The 27,362-nt window shown below is 43.7% G+C and overlaps 1 protein-coding gene across 1 annotated transcript in view; it reads left to right on the forward strand.

The window, feature by feature from the left end:
- LOC137382555 (solute carrier family 22 member 23-like) overlaps nucleotides 1–27,362 on the forward strand; it is a 102,737-nt gene that overhangs the window by 47,210 nt on the left and 28,165 nt on the right. The window contains 4 exon segments of the mRNA XM_068054639.1: nucleotides 5,963–6,131; nucleotides 12,732–12,859; nucleotides 13,027–13,129; nucleotides 19,733–19,959. Coding sequence (XP_067910740.1) covers nucleotides 5,963–6,131; nucleotides 12,732–12,859; nucleotides 13,027–13,129; nucleotides 19,733–19,959 — 627 coding nt within the window.

Here is a 27,362-nt window from a genome sequence, read left to right on the forward strand (position 1 = left end):
CAGTCCCAGCAGCGCCACTGGGAGCAGTCGCCACTGCTGGGACTGCACCCAGCAAGAAGCGGCACCATGGATGCTGGGAAGCAGGTAAGTGGCCTCGGTGAGCCCGGGCCCCCGGCGAGGGGGCGAGTGTGACTGGGATGTCGATTGAGAGGGCAGGGGGTTGTTACAGCAGGGGTGGCCCGTGCTGTTGGGGAACCCTCCATGGGGCACAGTGTGGCGGGAAGGGGCCCTTAAGGGCCTCAATTGGCCTAAGGGCAGTTGGGCTGCCTGCCACCTCCCCCACCACTGGTAAGATAACAGTGGGAGGTGGGTAGGTGACGGGCACAGCACATCCTGCCAACCCAACCGATTTGGCGCCACCCCTCCCCCATCCCCATCTCCCAGCCCATTCCCGGGGGAGGGGTCGGGGCGTTAAATTCTGACCTATGTTATTGGACTAATAATCCAGAGGCCTGGATTAATGACCTCGGGATGAGTTCAAACCCCACCATGGCAGCTGGGGAATTTAGTTTCAATTAAATAAATCTGGAATAAAAAGCCATGAAAGTACCAGGTTGTCTCAAAAACCCATCTGGTTCACTGATGTCCTTTTAAGGAAGGAAATTTCCTGTCCTTATCCCATCTGGCCTATATGAGATTCCAGACCCACAGGATTGTGTTTGGCTCTTAATTACGCTCTGAAATGGCCTAGCAAGTCACTCAGTTGTATTCAAAAAGTTGGCTCACTACCTTCTCAAGGGCAATTAGGAATGAGCTGTAAATGCTGGCCTTGTCAGCAATGCCCACATCCTGTGAATGAATTTAATGAAATTCAGACCAGAAAGTTGCTGGGTGTGATCCTGTGGTCTATACGGAGTTAGCAGATCTCAGTTGTAGGGCAGGTACAAGTGAATCTTTGTTCGTAGGCTACAGGGGGGAAATGCCAGCCAGGATTTCTGCTCCTTAACGTTGTGTAAAAGGACTCCCTTCTCTCCTCACTCAGAAACTGTGGTTGTTCAGATGAGTTAGGCTCACCTGTAATGCCACCAAAAGCTTAACAGCTAGGGAGGTCTATGTGAATCAACCCAGGACAATATTTTGCTTTTGAATACAGTTATGTAGAATGAACAAAAAAAAACCTCAATTTGTTTGAGGAAATAAAGGAATCTGCCTGGAAAGACTCCATCATAATCTGAACCAGTTTTTTTTTTTAAATTGGCAGTGAGGTCAGGTGCAATGCAAGTTATTTTTTTTTTATTTTGAGATACAGCACTGAAACAGGCCCTTCGGCCCTCCGAGTCTGTGCTGACCAACAACCACCCATTTATGCTAATCCTACATTAACCCCATATTCTCTACCACATCCCCACCATTCTCCTACCACCTACCTACACTAGGGGCAATTTACAATGGCCAATTTACCCATCAACCTGCAAGTCTTTGGCTGTGGGAGGAAACTGGAGCACCCGGAGGAAACCCACGCAGACACAGGGAGAACTTGCAAACTCCACACAGGTAGTACCCAGAACTGAACCCGGGTTGCTGGAGCTGTGAGGCTGCGCTGCTAACCACTGCGCCACTGTGCCGCCCCAAAGTTGAAGGTTAAGACAAGCATCATGCAGCAATGAAGCACAATCTAAAGGTATGGCAGGCAGAGGACTGATCTGACTAGTATTTGGCGTCTTTTTACATAGTAATTGTTCTCTGATTATAACACATACACTACACGCTCTGACTGCAGATGTGGTCCAGTGCTCGCGGTACCAAGTGATGCTTAATGCTCCTTACCAAGTGGGTTTCAATATTAGATGACTGTGGATACCAGAGTTTGGTCACCATGTTGCGGAGTATGTGATTGAGCATTTTCTTTCCATACAACATGTCTGTCAGGCAGGCACCATGTTGTATTTAAAAGGGGATTTTCCAACTTTCCCTATAGACTACCTTGTCTGTGGGGAGCAAAATTCAAGCAGTTACCATTACAGTTACAAAATCATGCATAGTATGCACCTGAATTTCTGATGTGGTCTTCTGGCAGGTGAGGTGGAGGTGAAGTTGGAAAATAATCCTGTTTAACAGCAGAAATTGTCAATGAAGTTAACCTAAGGTGGGGTATGTTGAAGCATATTGTCACTAGGGTTGACTGTTGGTGCCAAGGACGGCAGAATTAGCATGTCGGACCATAGGACAATGAACCTTAGTGCTGTGAGTGAGAGGGAGAAAAGATTAATTGGGAAAAGAATGCATTTATTTTCGAGTGAAGTTGTCAGAGACTGATCTAAAATGTACAGCACTGAGTGGCATAAAAGATAACAATCATTCCCATCCCCAATTTCTATTAAGTTGCTTTGATCCTTGTCTTAAGTAAAATAAGCCAAAGGAATTTTGTTAATACAATGGTATGCTATGTTGGTGTACCAAAGCTCTATAGTTGATGTGGCTGTGCAGTCACGATTCCTTCCATTGAATTGCTCGTATTCACTCGCTGTTGAAAAGAGGCTTGGCCTCTTCCACGTAGGAGTGAAGCGAGAATAGGTGGTGCTTTTGTCAGTTTCAGAACAACAATGGAAAGCCCTTTTTTTCCCGGCAAAATTGACATGTGGTTTTCGTAGGAAGAAGGTACATTTGGTGAGAAATTGGACTTGTTAATGACCATTTTTTGGGCGCAACAAATACCCTTAGAGCTGCAAAACAGCATCCATGTTGCATGTGCACACCTCTATTGGCAAGGGAGTAGGTGCGCATGCAGTGAGTGATCACCGGAAGTTTGCAGAGCAGTCAGCGTACAACATGTATTTGATACCAGTGGTGCCATTTTGGAGCCCAGAGCTCCAGTGAATTTCCTCTCTTAACCTTGCACAGTTGAACCCTCGTTCAACAGCAGGGAGGACCTTTCCACCAGCACTATTAAAGAGATCGTCAACTGTTTGCAGGTTAGTTACTGATTGATTTCTTCTGGCTGTTGCTTCAATTCTACAAGTGTTTGGTGTTTTCTGTAGTCGTTTCAAGTTGCAGAAGTCAGCAAAAATGTGCTTCAGCAACTGCCACTCCACTCCCTGAAAACCAGTTGCTTCCAGACATGGGTGAACTAGTAGGCATTCCCCTTGGAATAGAACATGACTTCGAGAATGAACAGAGGCCTCACCGAGCAGGACAAGCTGCTGGAAGAGGGAGGAGAAGAGAGAAAAGGGCTGTCAGCAAGAGGCCATATCTGCCTAGGGTATTCCAGGAGTGATTTTCCCTGTCTGAGCCTCAGCAAGGAGCAATGTGTGAGATGTCTGCGGTTCCGTAAGAATCACCTCATTGAACTCTGCCACCTGCTGCAGCCGCGACTGCAACCTCAGAGCAGGGCAAGGACCGCATTGCCAGTGGCTGTGAAGATGACTGTGATCATTAACATTTATGCATCAGGCTCCTTCCGGGCTGCTGCTAGAGATACCTGCAACATTGCAGTTTGCTGTCCACTGTTGCATAAAGGAGGTCACTGAGGCTCTGGAGAACTAACTACATTTCATTGTCTTTTGGCAGAGACAAATAGGTGGAGCAAGCAAGCAGCTTCATTACGATTTGCAGGGTGCCATTGACTACAATGCAGATCATTGCCCAGTATCCTGGCAGCAGTCATGATGCTTTCATTGTGTTAGCTATCTGTTCTCTTAGCTCCTGCTGCCTCTTGTTGTTTGCCATCTTGTCTTGCAAGAGAGAGGGACGTGTATCAGGTGAATTTCATGCAGTCTGTTTGGCGGATGTGGCTGTCATGGTTGAATAGCTGACAGTGTGTGCAAGCTGAGCGATGTGGGTGTGAGGCTTGCAACAGCACCAAATGTCAGAGGCTGAGGTGATGCTATGAATGTTAGGTATGAGTCCTGATTGATAGGTGAGTGATGGGTGTGTAGTGATTTGAGCAGTGTCTGAGGCTAGTGGTGCAGTTGGTAGGATCTGGTATTTGAAGATGTATTCACTAACCTTGACCACTCGTGTGAGGTCATTGAACTTCTTGCAGCACTGCATCCGCATTCTTGCGGCTTGACTCCTGGTATTGACCTCCATGGCTATCTGTTCCCACTGCCTTTTGAGCATGTGGCTGTAGGGCCTTGCGGATACAGGACATCTCTCCTACTTCCCACCTCTTCCACCAAGGCCTGCAGTGTGGTGTCCAAAACACATGGAGCCAGCTCTCTCCAATGTTTTACCATTCTTCACTGTGTTCCAGGTCACATTCCCTTCCTGCATGACTGCTTGTACCTGCTCCAGCCACAATACACCTCCCCTTGAAGAGGTGCAGGATAGCTTTAACTGGGGCTAGCAACTTGTGATTTTTTGGCCCCCTGCTGATTGGTACAGCCAGTGGACAACACGGTTAGTTCTGGCTGCACACAGCAATCATTCAAATGAGCAGGTAGAACAAAATTGGTATGCTACCAGCATTATGTTGAATAGGCGAGGGTTAATAATGCATCACGATCCCCCCCCCACCCCCGTCTGTTTGCGGGGACTATCTAATTTAACCCCCATTGTGTGTCTATATTGGTCAAACGAAGCCTTGCTTGTAACTTGGGTCTGTAGTGAAACTTGTTAACAGATGGACAATTTGTTGAGATTTTAAGAAGGAAAATAAAAAAGGGAGGGAATTAGTGAGATGGTGGTGATAAATTCAAGCCTAATGTGATCAGGCATTTTAGAATTGCGATGGAAAATGATCTGACTGTTCTAGTGTTTATCTAGTGCAAATCTACTGTTTTGCACAAGTGTCTTTTCATTTCGTGTCAACTGTAGCGACTCCACAGATTACTGACAACTTGCCCTAATGCTTTGTAAAATGGAGCTTAGAGCTTCTTATTTCTTTCTTTCCTCTCTTTTTCTCCTGCCCTCTCTCTCTCCCCCAGCACTCCAAATGGGAAATGTTAGGCCTCAATTTGGCTCCTTCGCTCTGAAAAGCCCAGCCACGATCTCACCACTTAGGTTTAATCTCAAACTTGCTACCTTCCTCTATACACCAGTATGAATCTACATCAGCAGTGCCTCGGAAAACTGGAGGCTCTAAAAACAGAGACCTCCAGCAACAAGCATTAGAAAAATATAGAGTATGCTGAAGATGTGGAAGTGATGATGAGCCTTCTAAAATCAAATGCACTAGTCATATGACGAATGGATTACTATTTAGTTGGACCAGGTACAACTGAACCTAGATAGACTTTGAATTGTATCTTCTATATTACAATGTCAGATCACCAAATCTGATCTCTGATCTAGATTTCCCAGCCCAGCTGTCACACTTCAATGCATAAATACAAAAGAATGTTTAAAATTCTGCTTCACCTCCCTGTTTTTCAGTTCACAGCATTCAGCATGTTGAATATTATCAAGCTGTTGCCTAATGATAATCATGAAAGATGAAGTGTTTGATTTTGACCGGGTTTCTTCTTTTAAGAAGCATTAATCCGTTTAAAATTATTGCTTAAATTAATTTTTAAAACACTGCTCTTCCTCCTGGATTACTGGAAGTAACCCCATGAATATTCCTGGAACACGCTTATAACTGCCTGTCTTCTGAATGAAAATTCCATTTCCCTTGGAATGTAGTGGTCAGTGAGGACAAGTACTATCAGGATATCTGACAATTTAGCTGACTGACTTATGGTTTTCATTGGAAAATATATGGACTTAACAGAATCCAAACCCGGGATCCCATGTAATTAAAACAGTTCTTGATTTATTTTGTCACTATAAACCTATGACTCTAATTATAAATGGGGGGGGGGGGGGAAATCATTGAATACATTTCTCAAAACACCAATAAAAGTGCTGGAACCCTATGTAACAAGACTGGAATTTGATTTATTTAATCGCCATGAATCAGTGGCCTTAGTTGTGGTGATCACGATTTATACAGTTTTGAGTTAGTAAGTGATCAATTATGGATTGCATCCAATGTAAATGTGAATTGCTCCAGCTAATCCCAGTTTCCTTTCTCCAATAATAGGTATTGAGATTTCCCTGCCTCAACACAGATTCATGATAACCATGGTAGCAAATTTCATTGCAATAGGAGGTCAGTTGCTCATGCCAGGCCTTGCTGCCCTGTGTCGGGATTGGCAGATTTTGCAAGCTATCATCATTTGTCCATTTATTTTCATGATCCCTTACTGGTGGTAAGTCTGCTGACTTTACAAAATATGCACATTTTTAATCTAATATATGTGTAATGAATTGGCATGATTTGGAGTGGCAGCCATTTGTAATCATCACTTGAATTAATCTTTGTTGAATAGTTTTCACATTTGTGATGCGCAAAGACCTTCGGGGGCTGTTTTATCTTATATTGGGATGTCCTTTAAGGTTCTTCCTTTTAAATATTGGGACGCTTCTCGGGACGTTCCTAGCAACTGTCTCAGTCTGAACCAGATCATTCGCAAATTTGGTGTCATATTTGATATTGAGATCTCCTTCCGACCACATATATGGTCCGTTAACAAGACCGTCTACTTCCATCTTAGTAATATCACCTGACCCCACCCCTCCCTGGGATCATCTACTGCTGAAACCCTCATCCATGTTCCAGTGCATTCCTGGTCAGCTTCCTATCTGTTAATTGTATATTTATTATGTTTAATTGTATGCAGGTGGTGGGCATTGACTGGGGATTCACATGTTCTCCTGAAAATAGAGACAGACTGGAACTGTGGTTGTTGAGTTGGGAGGTGCATGCTTGTAATGTGTAACTTTGTAAATAAATGCTTATAAAAGTGTGTGAAGATTGGCTCCAGTTCTGTCCTTCACCAACTGGCTTTCAGGAATAGAACACCATCTACCATCCTCTGTAAAATTAAGCTCAGCCAAAACTCTGCTGGTATCCTAATTTGCACTATCCCATTCATCCATCACTCCTGTGCTCACTGACTTATGTTGGCTCCCAGTCCAGCAATGCTTTGATTTTATAACTCTCATCCTTGCTTTCAAATCCCTCCAGGGCCTAACCCCCTTCCCTATCTCTGTAATCTCCTCCAGCCCGACAAGCCTCCCTACGATCTCTGCACTCCTCCAATTCTGACCTTGAGCATCCCTGATTTTAATTGCTGCACTATTAGCATCAGTGCCTTCAGCAGCCAGGGACCTAAGCTCTGGAATTCCCATCCTATGCCTCTCTGACATTCATACTTTAAGACATTCCTTGAAACCTGCCTCTTTGACCATCTGTCCTTTATCTTTTTGTCTGGCTTGGTGTCAAATTTTGTTTAATAATGTTCCTGTGAAGCGTCTTGAGGCGTTTTACCACATTAAAGGCGCTATATAAATGCAAGTTGTTTTTGTTATTGGTTGTGCTCTGGTGAAATTATGAAATCATGACTTCTGTCCCATCTTCTGATAGTGTAAGCTACCCAAAGAGCAGCAGTATGTTATCATTGGAGAAAACTTTTTATTGAGTACAGAGGGGGGGGCAGGTATTGAGGTCCTACAGTCAGATTTTCAGGAGTTAGGGAGGAAGTTAAAGAGTAGGACCTCAAAGGTCTGGATTACTCCCAGTGCCACGTGCTAGCAAGAGTAAAAATAGGAAGATAGGGAGGATTAATGCGAGGCTTGAAGCATGGTGCGGGAGGGAGGGCTTCAGTTTCTTGGGGCAATGGACCCAGTTCTGGGGCAGAAGGCACCTATACAAAAGGAACGGGTTGCACCTCAACAAGACTGGGACCAATGTCCTCACTGGGAGGATCACCAGTGCGGTTGGGGAGGGTTTAATCTAAATTGGCAGGGGGATGGGCGCCAGCATATAGAAGTAGAAAAGAGGAATAAGGTGCATAATGTGAGAGTGTTGGATAGTACTAGAGAAAGGAGTAGTTCCATATTAGATAAGAGCAGACTGAGAAGGGCTATGAGGAATGCAAAGACAGGATTACAATGCATGTATGTAAATACACAAAGTGTGGTGAATAAGGTTGGTGAGCTACAAGCACAAATAGCAGTATGAGAGTATGATGTAGTGGCAATAACGGAAACTTGGCTTAAAAATTGTGAGGACTGGGCACTTAATATACAAGGATATAAAGTGTTCAGAAAAGATAGAGAAGGAAAAAAGGGAGGTGAAGTGACAGTACCGATTAGGGAAGACATTGTAGTGTTGGAACGAGGATGTCCTTGAGGAGGCAAGGACAGAATCCATTTGGTTAGAGTTGATAAGTAAAAAGGGTATGATCACATTACTGGGGGTATTCTATAGGCCTCCAAATAGTGAAAGATAAAGGAACAAATCTGCAGGGAAATCAGATGTGCAAGAACTATAGCGTGGTGATACTGGGGAACTTTAATTACCCAAATATCGATGGGGATAATGTTAGAGTAAAGGGTAAAGAGGGAGAGGAATTTCTGAAATGTGTTCAGGACAACTTCCTTGGCTAGTATGTTCTTGGCCCAACTCGAAAGGAGGTATTGCTGGATCTGGTGCTGGGAAATGAGGTGGGCCAAGTGGACCAAATGTCTATGGGGGAGCACTTGGGGAAGAGTGATCATTGTATTGTAAGATTTCGACTAATAATGCCGTAAAGCTAGGAACAATATAAAGTAGAATGTCTAGATTGGAAGAGGGCTAATTTCAATGTGATGAGAAGAGATCTAGTCAGGGTAAAATGGAACCAAAGACTGACAGGAAAAACTGTATCTGAACTATAGGTTATCTTTAAGGAAGAGATGTTTCAGGTAGAAGCTAGGTACATTCCAACAAGGGTAAAAGGTAGGGGAACCAAAAACAGGGCTCTTTAGATGAAGAGGGAGATCGAGATTATGATGAAACAAAAAAAAGGAGGGTGTATGATGCATGTCAGGTGAATTGTTCAAGTGAGAACCAGTTCAAATACAATAGGTTGAGAGGGGAGGTGAAGAGGAAAATAAGACTGACAAAGAGAGAATATGAGAATAGAATGGCAGTCAACATACAGGGAAACCCAAAGATCTTCTACCAGTATGTAAGTAGTAAGGGAGTAGTAAGATGTGGAGTGGAGCTTATTGGGGGCAAAGAGGGTAATATATGCTTAGAGGCACAGGGAAAGGCTAGAATACTTAATGAGTACTTTGTATTGGTGTTTACAAAGGAAGAGGAATCTGACAAAATACTGGTAGAAGCAGAGGGAGGAGAAACAATGGATAGGGTAAAAATTGAGAGGAAGGAGGTTTTGGAAAGGCTGTCTATGCTTGGGATAGAGAAGTCACCTGGTCCGGAGGGCTTGCATCCCAGGTTGCTAAAGGAAGTGAGGTTAGAGATAGCGGAAGGGCTTGCCATAATCTTCCAATCTTCCCTAGATATGGGGGAGGTGCCAGAGGATTGGACAGTGACAAAAGTGACGCCCTTATTCAAGGAAGAGTGTCCGGACAGTCCTCGCAACTACAGGCCAGTTAGTTTAACATCCGTGGTGGTAAGATGTTCGAAACAATAACCGGGGAAAAAAAATCACCTTGGAGAGTTTTGAGTTAATTAAGGAAAGCCAGCATGAATTTGCAAAAGGCAGATCATGTTTGACTAATCTAATTGAATTCAATGATGAAGTAACAGAGAAGGTTGATGAAGGAAATGCAGTGGATGTTGTCTATGTGGATTTTAAGAAAGTATTTGATAAAGTACCACATAAAAGGCTGGTTAACAAAATTGAGGCTCATGGAATTGAAGGGTCAATGTCAAATTGGATAAAAATAAATTGGCTTAAGGACAGAAAACAGGAGTCGTGGAAAATGGACTGGAGAAAGGTATACAGTGGTATTCCCCAAGGGCACTGCTTTTTTTTTTGATACATATAAATGACTTGGATATTGGAATAGAGAGTAAAATTTCAAAATTTGCTGATGATATTAAACCTGGAGGAGTGGCAAACAGTGAAGATGATACTAATCAACTGCAATAGGACATAGATAGACTAACAAAATGGGCAGACAAGTAGCAGATGGAAATTTATACAGAGAATTGAGAGGTGATTCATTTTGGCAGAAGGGATAGGGTGAGGCAATATAAACTTAATGGCACAATTCTAAAGGGTGTGCAGGAACAGAGAGACTTGGGGGTGCATGTGCATCTACATTTGAAGGTAGCAGGACATATTGAGAGAGTGGTTAGCAAAGCATATGGGATCTTGGGCTTCATAAATAGAGGCATTGAGTACAAAAGCGGGAAGGTATGCTGAACCTTTATAAAATTCTGGTTAGGCACCAACTAGAATATTGCATCCAGTTCTGGTCACCACACTTTAGGAAGGATGTGAGGGTCTTTGAGAGGGGAGATTTACCATAACGGTTCCAGGGATGGGGGATTTTAGTTACAAGGTTAGGTTGGAGAAGCTGAGGTTGTTCTCCTTGGAACAAAGGAGATTGAGGGGAGATTTGATAGAGGTGTACAAGATTATGACAGGCTTAGATAAGGTAGACAAGGAAAAACCGTTCCCATTAATTAATGGTGCAGGAACTAGGGGACACGAATTGAAAGTTTTGGGTAAGGGTTGCAGGAGGAATGTGAGGAAGAACTTTTTTTACGCAGTGAGTGGTGATGACTTGGAACTCGCTGCCTCTGAGGGTGGTGGAAATGGAGACAATCAATGATTTCAAAAGGAAATTGGATGGGCACTTGAAGGAAATAAACTTGCAGAGCTATGGGGATCAAGCAGGGGAGTGGGACTGACTGGATTGCTCCGCGGAGAGCAGGTATGGACTCGATGGGCTGAATGGCCTCCTTGTATGAGATAAATGACTGTACGACACTCACCATAGAAATCAGGTTCTCATAAGTCAAAAATACAGTAAAGAGACATCAATATAGAATTCTTTAGGACACTGTACTTGCAGGTTGTGGTTTGAACATGCCTTGCGGTTCATAGGTTGAAAACCTATACTTTAAAGGTTGTATGTTGGGTCCATTTAGGGTGATTAACTCATGTTGACAACAATATGGAAGGCCTGTAGGTGTTATATTGTCAAAAGGATCTGAGTCATATTACACCAAGTGATGCTCTGTGTTAATCTTATTTTCAACTTTTTGCCAATGAGGATGAAATTTGGTTGCACTGGATTCAGCCAGCTAATTGTCCATATTGGGATTAAATTGGATAAACTACTGTAAATTGGAAAATATTTGGTGACAAATTTCACAGTGTTTCACACGTTTAAATTTACTGCAATACTTTCTCTGCAGTCAGTTCTGTGATTCTTCATGCTAATGTTTCCTGAACTGCAGTATTTATTTTCCCTTTAACAATGACTTTTGTTAGGAAATGGGCAATATCCACAAAACAAAGCTGTCAGCTTGCCATGAAGATGTCTGTAAAGCAACTGTGTTGCCATATTGAACTGACATTCCTGTGCCTTCTGTTCACTGGCTGTGTTGCTGTTCAAAACCCAATTGCTTAACTGTTTGTTTTCTGGTTTCCATTTTCTTTCCTCTTCTCTTGAAGGCAGCCATTGTCACATGGTGTTGTCACTGCCGACTGCTATTTCCAAGTAACTGACTGAATCTAGAAGGTTAATGTTGACAGCGCATCACAGCCAAGCTGCAATGAGCACAACTTCCAACAGTGTTGTTGGATACTGATCAACAGTGGAAACCCTGTTTCACTTTTTTTTCTGCCCTTGTTGACTGGGGACAGAGGCTGTTGTGACATGACAGCATGACTGTTCTTTAGGTTGTGCCAATTCAAAGAATGCGTTAGTCTTGTGGGTACAAATACATCTATTGAGTGCAAAAAGAAAAGCTAGTGAAGACTTAAGCTCCCCGGTTATGGTCGGGCAGTGGGATGAGTGTATCTGAAATACATTACTTTCCAAAGATCAAGTGAAGTGAAAAATCCAGCCCCATTTATGACTGTGTGCGCAGGTTCTGGGGTGAGTGGCAAGCTCGAATCCCAACAGTGGTTAAGACCCGGAGAGATTTGATCTCCCGGGCCTTATTTTAAAGTTGGATTGAGTCTCCCATCCGATCTCAACAGGAGTCATTCCCAGAAGGGGTGGGGAATAGAGTGGTGAAGTGGGATTACAGGCAGTAGGAGGATTATCTGATTGTACAAGAACTAGGGGACACAGATTTAAGATTTTGGGAAAGAGATGTGAGGAGGAACTTCTTTTACGCAGTGAGTGGTAATGACCTGGAAAACTCTGCCTACGAGGGTGGTGGAAACAGAGATGATCAATGATTTCAAAAGGAAATTGCATGGGCACTTGAGGGGAAATAAACTTGCAGGGCTATGGGAATAGAGCAGAGGAATGGGACTGATTGGATTGCTCTACAGAAAGCTGACATGGGGTGGATGGGCCAAATGGCCTCCTTCAGTGCCATAATGACGCTATGAGTCATGGGAATGGTCACCAGTACTGAGGTAAGTGTTTGGTTGTTGGGAGGGATTGGACAGGTATCATAGCTCGGGCAGGTGGGTAACCTAAGGATTCACCTGGCCCACAAGCAAACTTGCTTTCCGCGGCCTCTGCTGGTTACGATCCTGTTTGCCATCAGGTTGCCCTGCCACTGATGGAGACTCATGCAGTCACGCGTTAAAGTTGTATTGCGGTCCTGCTTGCATATTTATGAGCCCCTCACTGGGTGTCTATATCTATTTTTTTTAAAAGTCAAAAGCCTTATTGCTTTTAAAAATTCAATCTCTGAAGCTGTGGGTAATCCTTCTTATTGCTTAACTAACGGATGTATGGAAGCTTTTGAACCTTGCATCCTGGGATTTTACACTCTATTACTATATTTACCCTTCTAATTACATTAATGCTTTTTTTTCTAGTATTTTCCCCGAATCACTCAGATGGTTGCTGGCCACACAGCAGCTCCAAGCTGCCAAAGACTTATTTCTGGAGTTTGTATGCAATAATAGAATAGCTGTGGGAGATGATGTCAAAGATTTTCTTCCGGGTAAGATGATTGTGACCTGAAGAACTGTTGTACCACAAAAGTGCTGTGATAGGTTAATGAGACGGCCAAATTGCTGAATGAGAAAAGTTGCAATTTCATTTACAAGTGGCTTCTTCAGCAAAGCAGTGTGATTGAACTAATGATTTATATTTTTTCTCCCTTTTTAGAACTTGATAAAGAGCCAAACATAAGACCCAAAAAAATTTGCATCATCAAACTGCTATATACAAGGATTTTGTGGAAGCACATCTTAGTACTTTGTGTAAATTCGTAAGTGCAACTCTTCAATAGCAATGTTTTTAAAATGTGTTCATCTTTACCATCTGTATTTTGTAAGCTCAGTGGGATGATGGTTTGAAAACCAATTAGGTTTTTTTCTCACTAATTTTCTCGTCTGCCCAACTCCCCCAGCTAGAGTATAGTTATAGAAACACGAGATGCCCTTTGGCATCTTGCCCAACAGGCCATTGTTGATGCATTCCCCTTATTGGTGAGTTTTGGCAGGCTATACAGCCCTTGGCAACTTCATGGCTGTGCCTGACCATGTCCTCAAATGACACACATTTGCAGAAGGGATGATTAGAGAGTGATCAGGAGCAAAAACCCTGACATTTACTTCCCCTACACTCCATTATCTTGGTTGCCGACTAAACTGTAGCAGCTTGGCTACTGCCCTCATTGAGATCGTCGCACAGACCATGGATGAAACGTGGGGCTTTCATGGTCTATAAGGCTCAGCATATCTAACAAGTAAGGATCAAAAGGTTCTACACAAGTTACTCTGTTGTCTTGAAGTTTGCATAGTGCTTGGTTGTAGGGGTATAGGAGGCCAAGGTGAAAAGTTGAGAATGGGAGGGAGTGTTAGTGGTGAGTCATAGGGGAGTCAAGGTCATGCTTGCTGATCTGGCAAAGATTGATGAGATGAAAGTTGAGGGAGGTGAAAGTGAAGGTGCAGGAAATGGTACAAAAATGTTGGGAAGATATCTAATCCAAGTAATTGCGGGAGTGTATTGTTTGTAATAGATATTTCTGGAAAATCCATGGTCAGCGATGGATAGAGAGAGAGGGAGGGAGGGAGAGAAAGAAAAAAAAGTCCAGGAAGGATCTGGAGGAGTCAGAAATTGGCCACACAAAAGTGAGAAACAGGTGGAAATGGGAAGCAAAGGACCTATGCAAAAGCAAGAAATAACATATATCATCATTGTAATGGAGGAAATCACCAAAGAGTGGGACTAAGTAGGACTGGAACAAGGTCCAAAGGTTTGCCTGATTATTATCTATAACAAAGTGTAAATGTATGTGTAAAGAATGCATTTAAAGTTTACCTACAGATAACAAAGGAAGGCGTCCCCCAGTTGGTGCTCCATATAGCCTATAAAAAGGCAATACAGCTGGGCCCCTCCTGGATTACCTTAGTAACACCTTTGGGTTAGATCTCTTTGCATGAACACTTTGTCTACACCAAGAAGTCCACTAATGAGTGTCATCTGACATCTATGAAGTTGTATCTTTTTGAAACCGTCTTGGCAATGTTTTTTTCAAAATATAAAAGACAACAGAGTAACTTGTGTAGAACCTTTTGATCCTCTGATCTGGGTACTGTTTGCCTGATATTGCTGTGTAAAGAGTGAGGCCTCCCATTAGGCCCATTTCATTTTTTAAAAAGTCTTTGAGAGGAACAACCACCACATAACAAATCCTTTTCTTGGTAAATGTTTTTGTTTAACCAACAAGTGTTAGTGGCATTTGATGAATTCGCTTGACAAAGCTACGAAGTGTGACAATTTGACAGAGCTGAATCAACATGTATGCCCAAGGAGATGCTATAGACGAAACAGCCAATGATTAATGACTGCATCTACTATGAATGTTAGTTTAGTTCCCTGATGGTGTTAAAACTCATTCCAGCCTTTCACACTCATACTCCACCACACTCAAAAAGCTTGGGGATTCAGATGGTGTTTATAAACTGGTTGAGATTCGCTCTTCAGTGTAAGATGTCCTTTGAAGTCGTTAATTAGATTCCAGGCTGATAATTCACTCACCAGTATTGAACATCATCTTTGATACAGACAGTGGGATCAAATGGCCTTTTAACTTTACTTCTCAGCTGTAAGATCATTTCTAAATTTATACCGCTATGAGTAATGCAATAATAATACTGTGTAGCTGCCACAATAACGTACCTTGATTAATTGTGGGACTGAATTTAAAATGAATTTTCTTTCATTAGTTAGTTTAAAAATAATAGATAATGGAGAGTGAGTAAAAGGCTGCAATTTAATTTGGGAGATCTAAGGGCATCCAGATATCACATGAGCCTTACTCTTGTGTTTAAGACTGTGACAAAAATAGATATATTAGACCTAATTTTAACCTGGAGTGGAGTGGATTCAGGTTGGATCAGCCAGTGGAGAATGAAATCGGGCGGGGTTTAAATGGTCGTCCAATCAGAAGCTGTCTCTTTCCTGCCAGGCAGGTTATCAAGGCTATTGATTTTTTTTTTTTAATTAGCCCATAGTCTTAAAAGTAAATGCAACACAATTTTCAAAATGAAAGCTGTATCATCACCAGGCTACAGAATAGGGGCTTTTTTTTTTATTCTTGGGATGTGAGCCTTGCTGCCAAGGCCAGCATTTGTTGCCCATCCCTAATTGCCCTTGAACTGAGTGGCTTACTAGGCCATTTCAGAGGGCAGTTAAGAGTCAACCACATTGCTGTGAATCTGGAGTCACATGTAGGCCAGATTGGGTATGGACGTCAGATTTCCTTCACTGAAGGGCTTTAGTGAATCAGATGGGCTTTTATGACAGTCCGACAATTTTCATGATGGTTGATGATCGTTTATTCCAAATTAATTAATTAATTGAATTTAAATTCCCACAGCATGCCATGGTGGGATTTGAACTCATGTCGCTGGAGCATTAATCCGGGCCTCTGGATTCTCTTCTTCTTTGGCCTCCTTGTCTCGAGAGACAATGGGTAAGCGCCTGGAGGTGGTCAGTGGTTTGTGAAGCAGCGCCTGGAGTGGCTATAAAGGCCAATTCTAGAGTGACAGACTCTTCCACAGGTGCTGCAGATAAAATTGGTCGTCAGGGCTGTTTCGCAGTTGGCTCTCCCCTTGCACTTCTGTCTTTTTTCCTGCCAACTGCTAAGTCTCTTCGACTCGCCACTCTTTAGCCCCGCCTTTATGGCTGCCTGCCAGCTCTGGCGATCGCTGGCAACTGACTCCCACGACTTGTGGTCAATGTCACAGGACTTCAAGTCGCATTTGCAGACGTCTTTAAAGCGGAGACATGGACGGCCGGTGGGTCTGATACCAGTGACGAGCTCGCTGTACAATGTGTCCTTGGGGATCCTGCCATCTTCCATGCGGCTCACATGGCAAAGCCATCTCAAGCGCCGCTGGCTCAGTAGGGTGTATATGCTGGGGATGTTGGCAGCCTCGAGGACTTCTGCGTTGAAGATACGGTCCTGCCACCTGATGCCAAGGATTCTCCAGAGGCAGCGAAGATGGAATGAATTGAGACATTGCTCTTGACTGACATATGTTGTCCAGCCCTTGCTGCCGTAGAGCAAGGTACTGAGGACACAGGCTTAATACACTTGGACTTTTATGTTCTGTGTCAGTGTAACATTTTCCCACACTCTTTTGGCCAGTCTGGACATAGCAGTGGACGCCTTTCCCATGCGCTTGTTGATTTCTGCATCGAGAGACAGGTTACTGGTGATAGTTGAGCCTAGGTGGGTGAACTCTTGAACCACTTCCAGAGTGTGGTCGCTGATATTGATGGATGGAGCATTTCTAACGTCCTGTCCCTTGATGTTCATTTTCTTGAGGCTGATGGTTAGGCCAAATTCGTTGCAAGCAGCCACAATCCTGTTAATGTATCTCTGCAGACACTCTTCTGTGTAGGATATTAATGCAGCATCGTCAGCAAAGAGGAGTTCCCTGATGAGAACTTTCCGTACTTTGGTCTTCGCTCTAAGACGGGCAAGGTTCAACAACCGGCCATCTGATCTTGTGTGGAGGAAAATTCCTTCTTCTAAAGACTTGAACGCATGTGAGAGCAGCAGGGAGAAGAAGATCCCAAACAGTGTAGGTGCGAGAACACAGCCCTGTTTCACGCCAGTCAGGATAGGAAAGGGGTCTGATGAGGCACCGCTATGCTGAATTGTGCCTTTCATATTGTCATGGAATGAGGTGATGATACTTAGTAGCTTTGGTGGACATCCGATCTTTGCCAGTAGTCTGAAGAGACCACGTTTGCTGACGAGGTCAAAGGCTTTGGTGAGATCTATGAAAGCAACGTAGAGGGGCATCTGTTGTTCGCAGCATTTCTTCTGTAGCTGGCGAAGGGAGAACAGCATATCAATGGTGGATCTCTCTGCTCGAAAGCCACACTGTGGCTCAGGGTAGACATGCTCAGCCAGCTTCTGGAGCCTGTTTAAAACCACTTGAGCGAAGACTTTCCCCACTATGCTGAGCAGGGAGATTCCACGGTAATTGTTGCAGTCACCCTTGTTCTTATAGAGGGTGATGATATTGGCATCGGGCATGTCCTGTGGTACTGCTCCCTCATCCCAGCACAGGCAAAGCAGATCATGGAGTGCTGAGAGTATAGCAGGCTTGGCACTCTTGATCATTTTAATGCCGTCCTTCCCAGGGGCTTTTCCACTGGCTAGAGAATCAATGGCATCACTGAGCTCCGATTTTGTTGGCTGTTCGTCCAGCTCATCCATGACCGGCAGAGACTGGGCTGCATTAAGGGCGGTCTCAGTGACAACAGTTTCCCTGGAGTACAGTTCTAGGTAGTGCTTCACCCAGCGGTCCATTTGCTTGCGTTGGTCAATGATCGTGGATTACCAGTCCAGTAACATTACCACTATGCTACCATCCCCATGTCATAACATAAAAGGAGCAGGAATAGGCCATTCGGCCTTTCAAGCCTGCTCTGCCAGTCAATAAGATCATAGCTGATCTACCTCAATTCCACCATCCCACACTTATCCCCATATCCTTTGTTTTCCTTATTATCCAAAAATGTATTGATCTTTGTCTTGAATATACTCGATGTCTGAACATCCACAGCTCTCTGGGGTAGAGAATTCCAAAGATTCATAAACCTTTGGATGAAGAAATTTCTCCTCATCTGAGTCTTAATGGCCAACCTCTTATTGTGAGACTATGACCCCTATTTCTAGACTCCCCAGCCAGCAGAAACATCCTCTCAGCATCCAAGCCCCATAAGAATTTAATATGGCTGTATGTGATCACCTCTCGTTCTAAACTCCAGGGAATATAGGCCTAGTCTACTCAATCTCTCCTCATAGGACAATCCCCTCATCCCAGGAACAAGTCTAGTTACCATTCATTGTACTCCCTCTAAGGTAAGTATATCCTTCCTTTGGTAAGGAAACCAAATGAGTTGTTGGAACAAGGCTGCTTGCCTTTGTTGAGAAATCAGATAAATTGAAGGTGTGTTGAACCAGGTGTGAAATTAACTTATCTAATTTAATCTACAGGATGAATTCTTTTGAATGGGCAAACCCAGACAATGTATATTTTTAATATTAAAAACAAGAAATGCTGGAACCACTCAGCAGGTCTGGCAGCATCTGTGGAAAGAGAAGCAGAGTTAACGTTCGGAACCGAAGAAGGGTCACTGACCCGAAACGTTAACTCTGCTTCTCTTTCCACAGATGCTGCCAGACCTGCTGAGTGGTTCCAGCATTTCTTGTTTTTATTTCAGATTTCCAGCATCTGCAGTATTTTGCTTTTATTTTAATGTATATTTTTAGTCCTCCTCAATACCCATGTGGTCTTTTTCTCACTATTTTCTATTTGAAGGTCATGTTGATGATATTGTTCGGCTAATCGCCTTTGCTTGACTGACCAAACAGGCATTTGCTTTGAGATTCAAAGAAATTTAGTTAAGGTTTCTACAAAAAGAAATTTTGTGTATTAGGTAGTTTGTTCGTCTTGCTTGGAGCATACCAAACTCCGTAAACTGCTGCTTATGCAAGTCTTTCAAACTATATTGCATTTTTTGCTGAGGATTGCATAGTTCTTTCTAAGAAGTGTTTTGTCTTCATATCTGCCAGAAGAAGTAACAGGAAGCTACTCCTATTGATGTATATGCTTAACCCTTGTAAGACCCCAATTTAATACCTCCCTTCGCTTGCTTCTGTAAGCCATGGCATTTGTCAATAATCTGATTTAGTAGATTAGCCTGTTGAGAAAAGTGTATTATGTGGTTGTTACCCATCTTTTGAAAGTGATTGTATGAAGTAATGCAATCGACATGCTTTCCAATTTTACCATAAATGATTATCTTTTTAATCCTGAGGCATGCTATTAGCTTTCACTGTCTGTTCTAACATTGTAGCTTTCAACTCCTGGGGAACTCGGGTTCACCTATGTTAACTACAGCTTGCTGTGAATGCAAATAAAGTGACTTGAGAGAGGGTTTGAGTCATAATAATGACATCCTCTGAGCCTTTCTATTAAAGCCATTTATTTGCTGCTGACCATCCAGAATTATAGGTGTATATAACTGTTCCAGTGCCCATAAGCTGAGTGCTTAATTCACCAGAAAGTTTTTCTCTTCTCATTTGCTGAAGCTGTCGGCTGGTACTCCGGTAGGATTGTACATGTGCTGACAGCCTTGGATAGGTTTCCCCAAGTGGCCATTGTCAATGTGTCTACATCTATTTGACAGTCGTTCCAGGCAATGGAGGCCAGTTGCATTGCAGCTGCCAATGTGGGGGGTTCTTTCATGGTGCTGTAACTGTCTATTCTGAATATTCAGGAGTCTAGAAATTTTAATTTGTAACTATCTGTTGACTGTTCCTCTGTTCTTCTATTTGCAGCCTTACAGGATTTGGGATCCATAACTGTTTTGCAAAGAGTATGATGGAGAATTCAGAGAACGTGCTAAGCAATTTCTACTCCCACTACTATATCATGGAAGCGATCGGCATTCTTTCCTGTGCAATGATGTGTTTTCTTGTCGGACTTATGGGACGGAGAGGCACCCTGCTGTTCTTCACCATCCTCACTGCACTGGCTTCCCTCCTTCAGTTGGGCCTCATAAGCTGTAAGTTCTGCTTTTGCTTGTTCTCCCACCTGCCCCTACTTCTCCCCTGTTTTTGTTTTGTGGGTGGTATTTAAGGTTGTATTCTACTTGGGAACAACATTATTATGAATGCTGCATGATAGTGGTCAGGTTTAGATGAAAGGGGAGGGGGGGATGATAGTGTACAGCATTTTATTCAGCTCCAACTCCCAGGTAAGCAATCTTTTTAAACTTTAATCTAGCTGTCTGCTATTGGTAAGACAAGAACTTGCATGTTACGTTTTTTTTTTAAATTTTTTGTGCAGCAAGTTGCTGAAAGTGAGAGCTGATAAAGGAAATGTGAGAGAAATAGGAGATCTAGAACCTGAGTGACTAGAGCAGCCAACTGTGTACCAATCAAGTTGAAGGATTGTGAAATTAACAGCACAAGGATTGAGAAGGAAGTGTAAATCAGAGCGGGTGAATTCTGAGTCAACATACAGGTATAGCAGGCTATTAGGAAAGCAATTGGCATGTTGGCCTTTATTTCAAGGGGATTGGAGTACAGGAATAAGGAAGTCTTACGAAATCTGTACAGAGCTTTGGTGACACCGCACCTGGAATACTGAGTGCAGTTTTGGTCTCCACATTTAAGAAAGGATATACTTGCACTGGAGGCAGTGCAGCGAAGATTAACTAAATTGGTCTCTGGAATGAGGGGGTTGTCCTATGATGAGAGGCTGAGTAAACTGTGCCTATAGTGTCTGGCCTTCAGAAGAATGAGAGGCTATCGAAGTAAGACATACAAGATTCTGAAAGGGCTTGATAGGGTAGAAGCTGAGAGATAGTTCCCACTGGTCGGGCAATCTAGAACACGGGGACATAGTCTCGGGATAAGGGGCCAATCATTCAGGACTGAGATGAGAAATTACTACACTCGAAGGGTTGTGAATCTTTGGAATTCTCTACCCCAGAGGGTTGTGGATGCTCTGTCATTGAATACATTTGAGGCTGTGATATACAGATTTTTGTTCTCACAGGGAATCAAGGGATATGGGGAGTGGGCAGAAAAGTGGAATTAAAGCCCAAGATCAACCATGATCATATTGAATGGCCGAGCAGGCTTGATGGGTCTTATGGTCTACTTCTGCTCTTATTTCTTGTGCTCTTGTGTATGTCAAATCAGGTACAGAAAGAGAAATAGGAAAGAAAGACTGGATTAAGAGAGAAAAATGATGATGTTTTAATAAATTAATTAAAAATTAAAACAAAATCTCAGAATGAGACTCCTTGCAATATTTATATTCTACAGATAAATGTTTCTTAGAAGCCTTTATTACATTTATTTGAAAGCAGATAAATCACCAGGCCCGGATGAAATGTATTGCTGCTAAGAAAAGGAAGGGAGGAAATAGCAGAGGCTTTGATCAATATTTTCCATTCCTCTTTGTCTACAGGTGCAGTACAGGAGGACTGCTTATGTTGTTACGTTGTTTAAAAAGGGAGGAAGGGATAGACTGAGTAATTACAGGCCAGCCAGCCTAACCTCAGTGGTGAGCAAATAGTTGGAAAAACTGCTGAGGGACAGAATCAGTCGACATTTAGAAAGGCATGATTAATCAAAGACAGCACGGATGTGTTAAGGGAAGATCATGTCCAACTAGAGTCAAAGAGAGATACAGCATTGAAACAGTCCCTTCGGCCCACCGAGTCTGTGCTGACCAACAACCACCTATTTATACTAATCCTACACTAATCCCATATTCCCTACCACATTCCCTCAATTCTCCTACCACCTACCTACACTAGGGGAAATTTACCATGGCCAATTCACCCATCAACCTGCAAGTCGTTGGCTGTGGGAGGAACCCGAGCACCCGGTGGAAACCCACGCAGTCACAGGGAGAACTTGCAAACTCCGCACAGGCAGTGCCCAGAACTGAACCCAGGTGGCTGGAGCTGTGAGGTTGCGGTGCTAACCACTGTGCTGCCCCAAACTAACATGGTTGAATTTTTTGAGGAGGGAACAAGGAAGCTCGATGAGGGTAGCGAATTTGATGTAGTCTACATGGATTTTTAGCAAGGCTTTTGACAAGGTCCCATATGGCTAACTGGTCAGAAAAGTAAGAGCCCATGGGATCCAAGGACAAGTGGCAAGTTGGAGCCAAAATTGTCTCCATTACAGGAAGAAATGGTCAATGGATGTTTTTAATGACTGGAAGGCTGTGTCCATTGGGATTCTGCAGGGCTCAGTAGTAGGTATCTTGCTTTTCATGATATATATTAAAAAAAAAATAAAGGGGTCGCCCATTTAAGACAGATGAGGAAAACGTTTTTTCTCTGAGGGGTGAGTGGCTTTGGAGCTCTTCAAAAGGCGATGGAAGCAGAATCTTTGACTATTTTTAAGGCAGTGGTAGATAGATTCTTGATATGCAAGGGGGTGAAAGGTTATTGGGGGGTAGGCAGGAATGTGGAGTTGAGGTTACAATCAGCTCAGCTATGATCTTGTTGAATGGCGGAGCAGGCTTGAGGGGCCTACTCCTGTTCCTAATTCATATGTATGTATATCAATGAGTTAGACTTAAATGTATGGGGCATGATTAAGAAGTTTGCAGATAATACAAAAATTGGTTATTTTTTTTTATTCATTCATGGGATGTGGGCAACGCTGGCCAGGCCAGCATTTATTGCCCATCCCTAATTGCCCTTGAGAAGGTGGTGGTGAGCTGCCTTCTTGAACCGCTGCAGTACATTTGGGGTAGGTATATCCACAGTGCTGTTAGGAAGGGAGTTCCAGGATTTTGACCCAGCGACAGTGAAGGAACGGCAATATAGTTCCAAGTCAGGATGGTGTGTGACCTGGAGGGGAACTTGCAGGTGGTGGTGTTCCCATGTATTTGCTGCCCTTGTCCTTCTAGTTGGGAGAGGTCGCGGGTTTGGAAGGTGCTGTCTAAGGAGCCTTGGTGCATTGCTGCAGTGCATCTTGTAGATGGTACACACTGCTGCCACTGTGCGTCGGTCATGGAGGGAGTGAATATTTGAAGATGGGGTGCCAATCAGCGGACTGCTTTGTCCTGGATGGCGTCAAGCTTCTTGAGTGTTGTTGGAGCTGCACCCACCTAGGCAAGTGGAGAGTATTCCATCACACTCCTGACTTGTGCCTTATAGATGGTGGACAGGCTTTGGGAGTCAGGAGGTGAGTTACTCGCTTCAGGATTCCTAGCCTCTGACCTGCTCTTGTAGCCATGGTATTTATATGGCTACTCCAGTTCAATTTCTGGTCAATGATAGCCCCTTGGATGTTGATAGTGGGGGATTCAGCAATGGTAATGCTGTTGAATGTCAAGGGGAGATGATAGTAGTAGATAGTGAGGAAGAAAGCAGTAGTCTCCAGGAAGATTTCAATGGACTAGTCAGGTGGGAAGAAAAATGGCCAATGGAATTCAATCCAGAGAAACGTGAGGTAATCATTTGGTGAGGACCAACAAGGCAAGGGAATGCACAATTAATGGTAGGATGCTGAGAAGAATGGAAGAACAAAGGGACCTTGGAGTGCATGTCCACAGATTCCTGAAGGTAGCAGGACAGGGAGATAAGTTGGTTGAAGGTATACAGAATACTTTCCTTTCTTAGCTGAGGTATAGAATAGGAGAGCAGGGAGGTTAATGCTAGAACTGTGTAAAACACTTGGTTAGACCACAGCTACAGAACTGCACACAGTTCTGGTCACCACTTTACAGGAAGGATGTAATCATACTAGAGATGGTACAGAGGAGATTTATGAGGATGTTGCCAGGAATGGTGAGTTATAGCTGTGAGGAAAGATGGATAGGGTGGGTTTGTTTTCTTTGGAACAGAGGAGCCTGAGGGGAGATTTAATTGAGGTGTATAAAATTATGAGGGGCTTAGATAGAATGGATAGGAAGGACCTATTTCCCTTAGCAGAGAGATCAATAACCAGGGGTCGTAGATTTAAAGTAATTGACAGAAGGATTAGAGGGGATTTGAGAATTATTTTTCCATGCCAGAGGACGGTGGGTGGTCTGGAACACTCTGCCTGAAAAGGTGGTAGAGGCAGGAACCCTCATTGCATTTTTAAAAAGTCTTGAACGTGCATTTAAATTGCCCAAGAGTTGGAAAGTGGGATTAGGCTGGATAGCTCTTTTTCAACTGGCACAGACACTATGGCTGGAATTTTACGCCCCCTCCCCAAAGAGCGGGGAAGTGGCCAGGGGTGGGGGGAGCGGCAGAAAGTGGAGCAGGAGGCTCGGGGAGCCCTTCCCGACCCGCTCCCGCCGCCACATTACACAGGGTGGGGGCCTGCCTGCCCCAGGCCAGTCAAGTCTCTTAAGTGGCCACTTAACGGCCACTTGAGAGCCCCTGTCCGCCACCAGGGGGATTTTACCCATGGCCTGTCGGGTGGCCCAGGCCTGAGAGAAGCCGCCTGACAAAAGCAGGCGGCTCTCTGACGGCCTGGGGGGAGGGGGCTCCCTCATGATCAGGCATCCTGTGCCCAATGGAGGGCCGCCCCCGCTGCCTCAACCACCCTCAGCACCCAACCCGCCCCCCCCCCCCCCCCCCCCCCCCCGTCCCTCCAATCAATCACCCTTGCCTCGCCAGGGCCTGACCGATCACCGATCATCCCCGCTGCGGCACCAAAAACTTACCTTGGTTCCAGGGCTCCCCGACATCAGCTTTGAAATGGCTGGGTTGCAGTCCCAGCAGTGGCCACCGCTTCCGGTGGCGCTACTGGGACAGAGAGCTGCCAGCCCACTGATTGGCCAGCAGCTCCATTAGGCGGGACTTTCTGCCTCAGACCAGTTTAAGGCTTGGGGAACCGCAAAATGCGGATCGGATGTCCAGGCCAGGCGGAGGCAGGTTTGTCACCGACTTTTTAGACGGTGGATGGCTCCCGTCCGCCAAGATTAAAATTCCGGCCAATGGGTCAAATGGCCTCCTTCTGTGCTATAAATGTTCTATGCTTTTATGTTTCTATGTTAAACCCTCTCAAACATCCATAGTTCTATGAGTTTGGCAGCCTCTGGAGTCTTCTAGGAGTCTCAATGAAAATGTCTCAAATCTCTTGTTTCTCAAGTCTTCAAATTGTTTTCTATTCTGTAGTAAATGTGCATCCTTTGATAAAAGTCACCACACCACAGCAGCTTCATTTCAGAAATGCTGGCAGATGTAAATGTTGCTGAATTTAATTTCTGGAATGGTTAAATTGTACGTTTATGCATGCACAAAAGAATGTTTTCAGTACTGTCTGAAAACCATTCCGTGCAGTAACTTGCAGATGGACCAGCCTGTTGTTCAGGTTTTTATAAGGATACCTTTCCCCAGTGAATCTATTTCCAATGTTATTGAAAATTGTTTTTGACAGTTGACCAACAAAAATATTGTCATTTTTGCGTGTTTGTTCCAGGTCCAGCTCGGCATGCCAAACACAATGCAAGTGTTAAATGAAGTGCTGTAGCGAAGAGAAATTGGTGGTCCTAAGTTCAAGCACTAATACATAAATAATGTGTGTGTGCGCGTGCACGTAATTTAAGGGGACAGGATCCCCATTTTTTCTAAAAATGTGTCAAACTTTTTTGTGTTTACTGATTGTCAGCAATGTGAAGCATATAGCATACATGCATCACTATTCTGATGAAAGCTCGTTTTCCTCTCCAAACCAGAATATTTTTTCCACGCCCCCTTTCAACAGTTAATTGTATCGTGTATCAGCAGGTTAAAGAACTATCATCTTCCCTAGTTAACACCATTGCACTTGCCCAGTAATGCTTTTAGAGCCACAGACTTTTGATGATGCAATCTATTAATTCAGTCACTCAGTTCAAATCACCTGAAATTTTTGGGCATTAATTTTCTGCATTCCTGTGTTATTTGCCTTGCTTAAGTCGAATTACTGGATCATTTCATTTTTTTGTGCCAAAAGAGATTTGGAAATAGTCGGAAAAGACTGTATTGCATTACTGATTACTGTTGATACTATAATGTTTTGTTTTATTGAAAGTTTATTTAATTTTAATTTTCCCATACCCTTCCACTTCCTCCCCTCCTCTTCTGAAGCTGCTGTTTTTTGCTAGAGTGCAGTTCCACATGAAACCGTCACCCTTCAGTACCTCGCCCAACTAACGATTCTTCGTGTATGTGGGTCTCAGTAGTAAATGTCGGTCGGAAATTTGACTGGGGAAATCACAAAATCAGTCCAATCCTATCCTCTCCCAATAACCACAGAGATGTAATTTAGAAGCAGCAGTCACTAAGCAGTCAAACCTGGCTGGCTTTTACCCGCCCCCCCCCCCCCCCCACCCCACCATCCCACACTCTATCGTAACTTAGAGAAACAAAGGACACTGTCCCCCTCCTAGCTGAGATGAGCTATCTTGACACAAACTGAGTACCAATCCTGGGGTCTTCCTGATCTGTGTGGCAATGCTGCATGCTGGGAAATCCTTTACCAAATGAGAAAATTGGGTAGCGCTCCATTGGAAATTTATACCAGATAGATAAATGGTTTGTGAATCCCATGTGACAATTGGAATCCTATAGGACACCACCCTACCTAATATGTAGCATCTACTGCAACTGAAACCATTTCTCTATGGCACAAAGCCACAGTTTTACAACAGGGCATTCTAGAAGCTGAAGTAGTCTGAAAGCTTTCCTGCTTTCCCTCGGCCCACTCTGCTGCTGAGCACATGCAGTCACACTGTAACAAATGTTTGAGCACCAGGATAACCATTTTACTGGGGAATGCTAACATGCAAACTAATGCCTTAACCAGGGTCACAATTCAAGCATAGCATGAGTCTAGATTTATCTATCCTAATCTATCTTGGTTTTGTGAAAGGGAAATCATGTCTAACCAATTTAGTGGAGTTCTTTGAAGAAGTAATGTGGTGTGGATAAAGGGGAAGCGATGGATGTACTGTACTTAGATTTCCAGAAGGCATTTGATAAGGTGCTACATCAAAGGTTATTGCGGAAAATAAAAGTTCATGGTGTAGGGGATAACATTTTGGCATAGATAGAAGATTGGTTAGCTAACAGGAAGCAGAGTAGGCATAAATGGGTCATTTTCTGGTTGGCAAGATGTAAGGAGTGGTGTGCTGGGGCCTCAACTTTTTACAATTTATGTAAATGACTTGGATGAAGGGACTGAAGGTATGGTTGCTAAAGTTGCTGATGACACAAAGATAGTTACAAAAGTAAGTTGTGAAGAGAACATTAGCAGGCTACAAAGGGATGTAGATAGGTTAAGTGAGTGGGCAAAGATCTGTCAAATGGAATATAATGTGGGGAAATGTGAAATTGTCCATTTTGGCAGGAAGAATAAAAAAGAAGCATATTATCTAAATGGTGAGAGATTGCAGAGCTCTCAGATGCAGAGGGATCTGGGTGTCCTAGTGCATGAATTGCAAAAGGTTAGTATGCAG

The sequence above is a fragment of the Heterodontus francisci genome, chromosome 2 (assembly GCF_036365525.1).
Source record: "Heterodontus francisci isolate sHetFra1 chromosome 2, sHetFra1.hap1, whole genome shotgun sequence".
In the NCBI taxonomy this organism is placed as follows: domain Eukaryota; kingdom Metazoa; phylum Chordata; class Chondrichthyes; order Heterodontiformes; family Heterodontidae; genus Heterodontus; species Heterodontus francisci.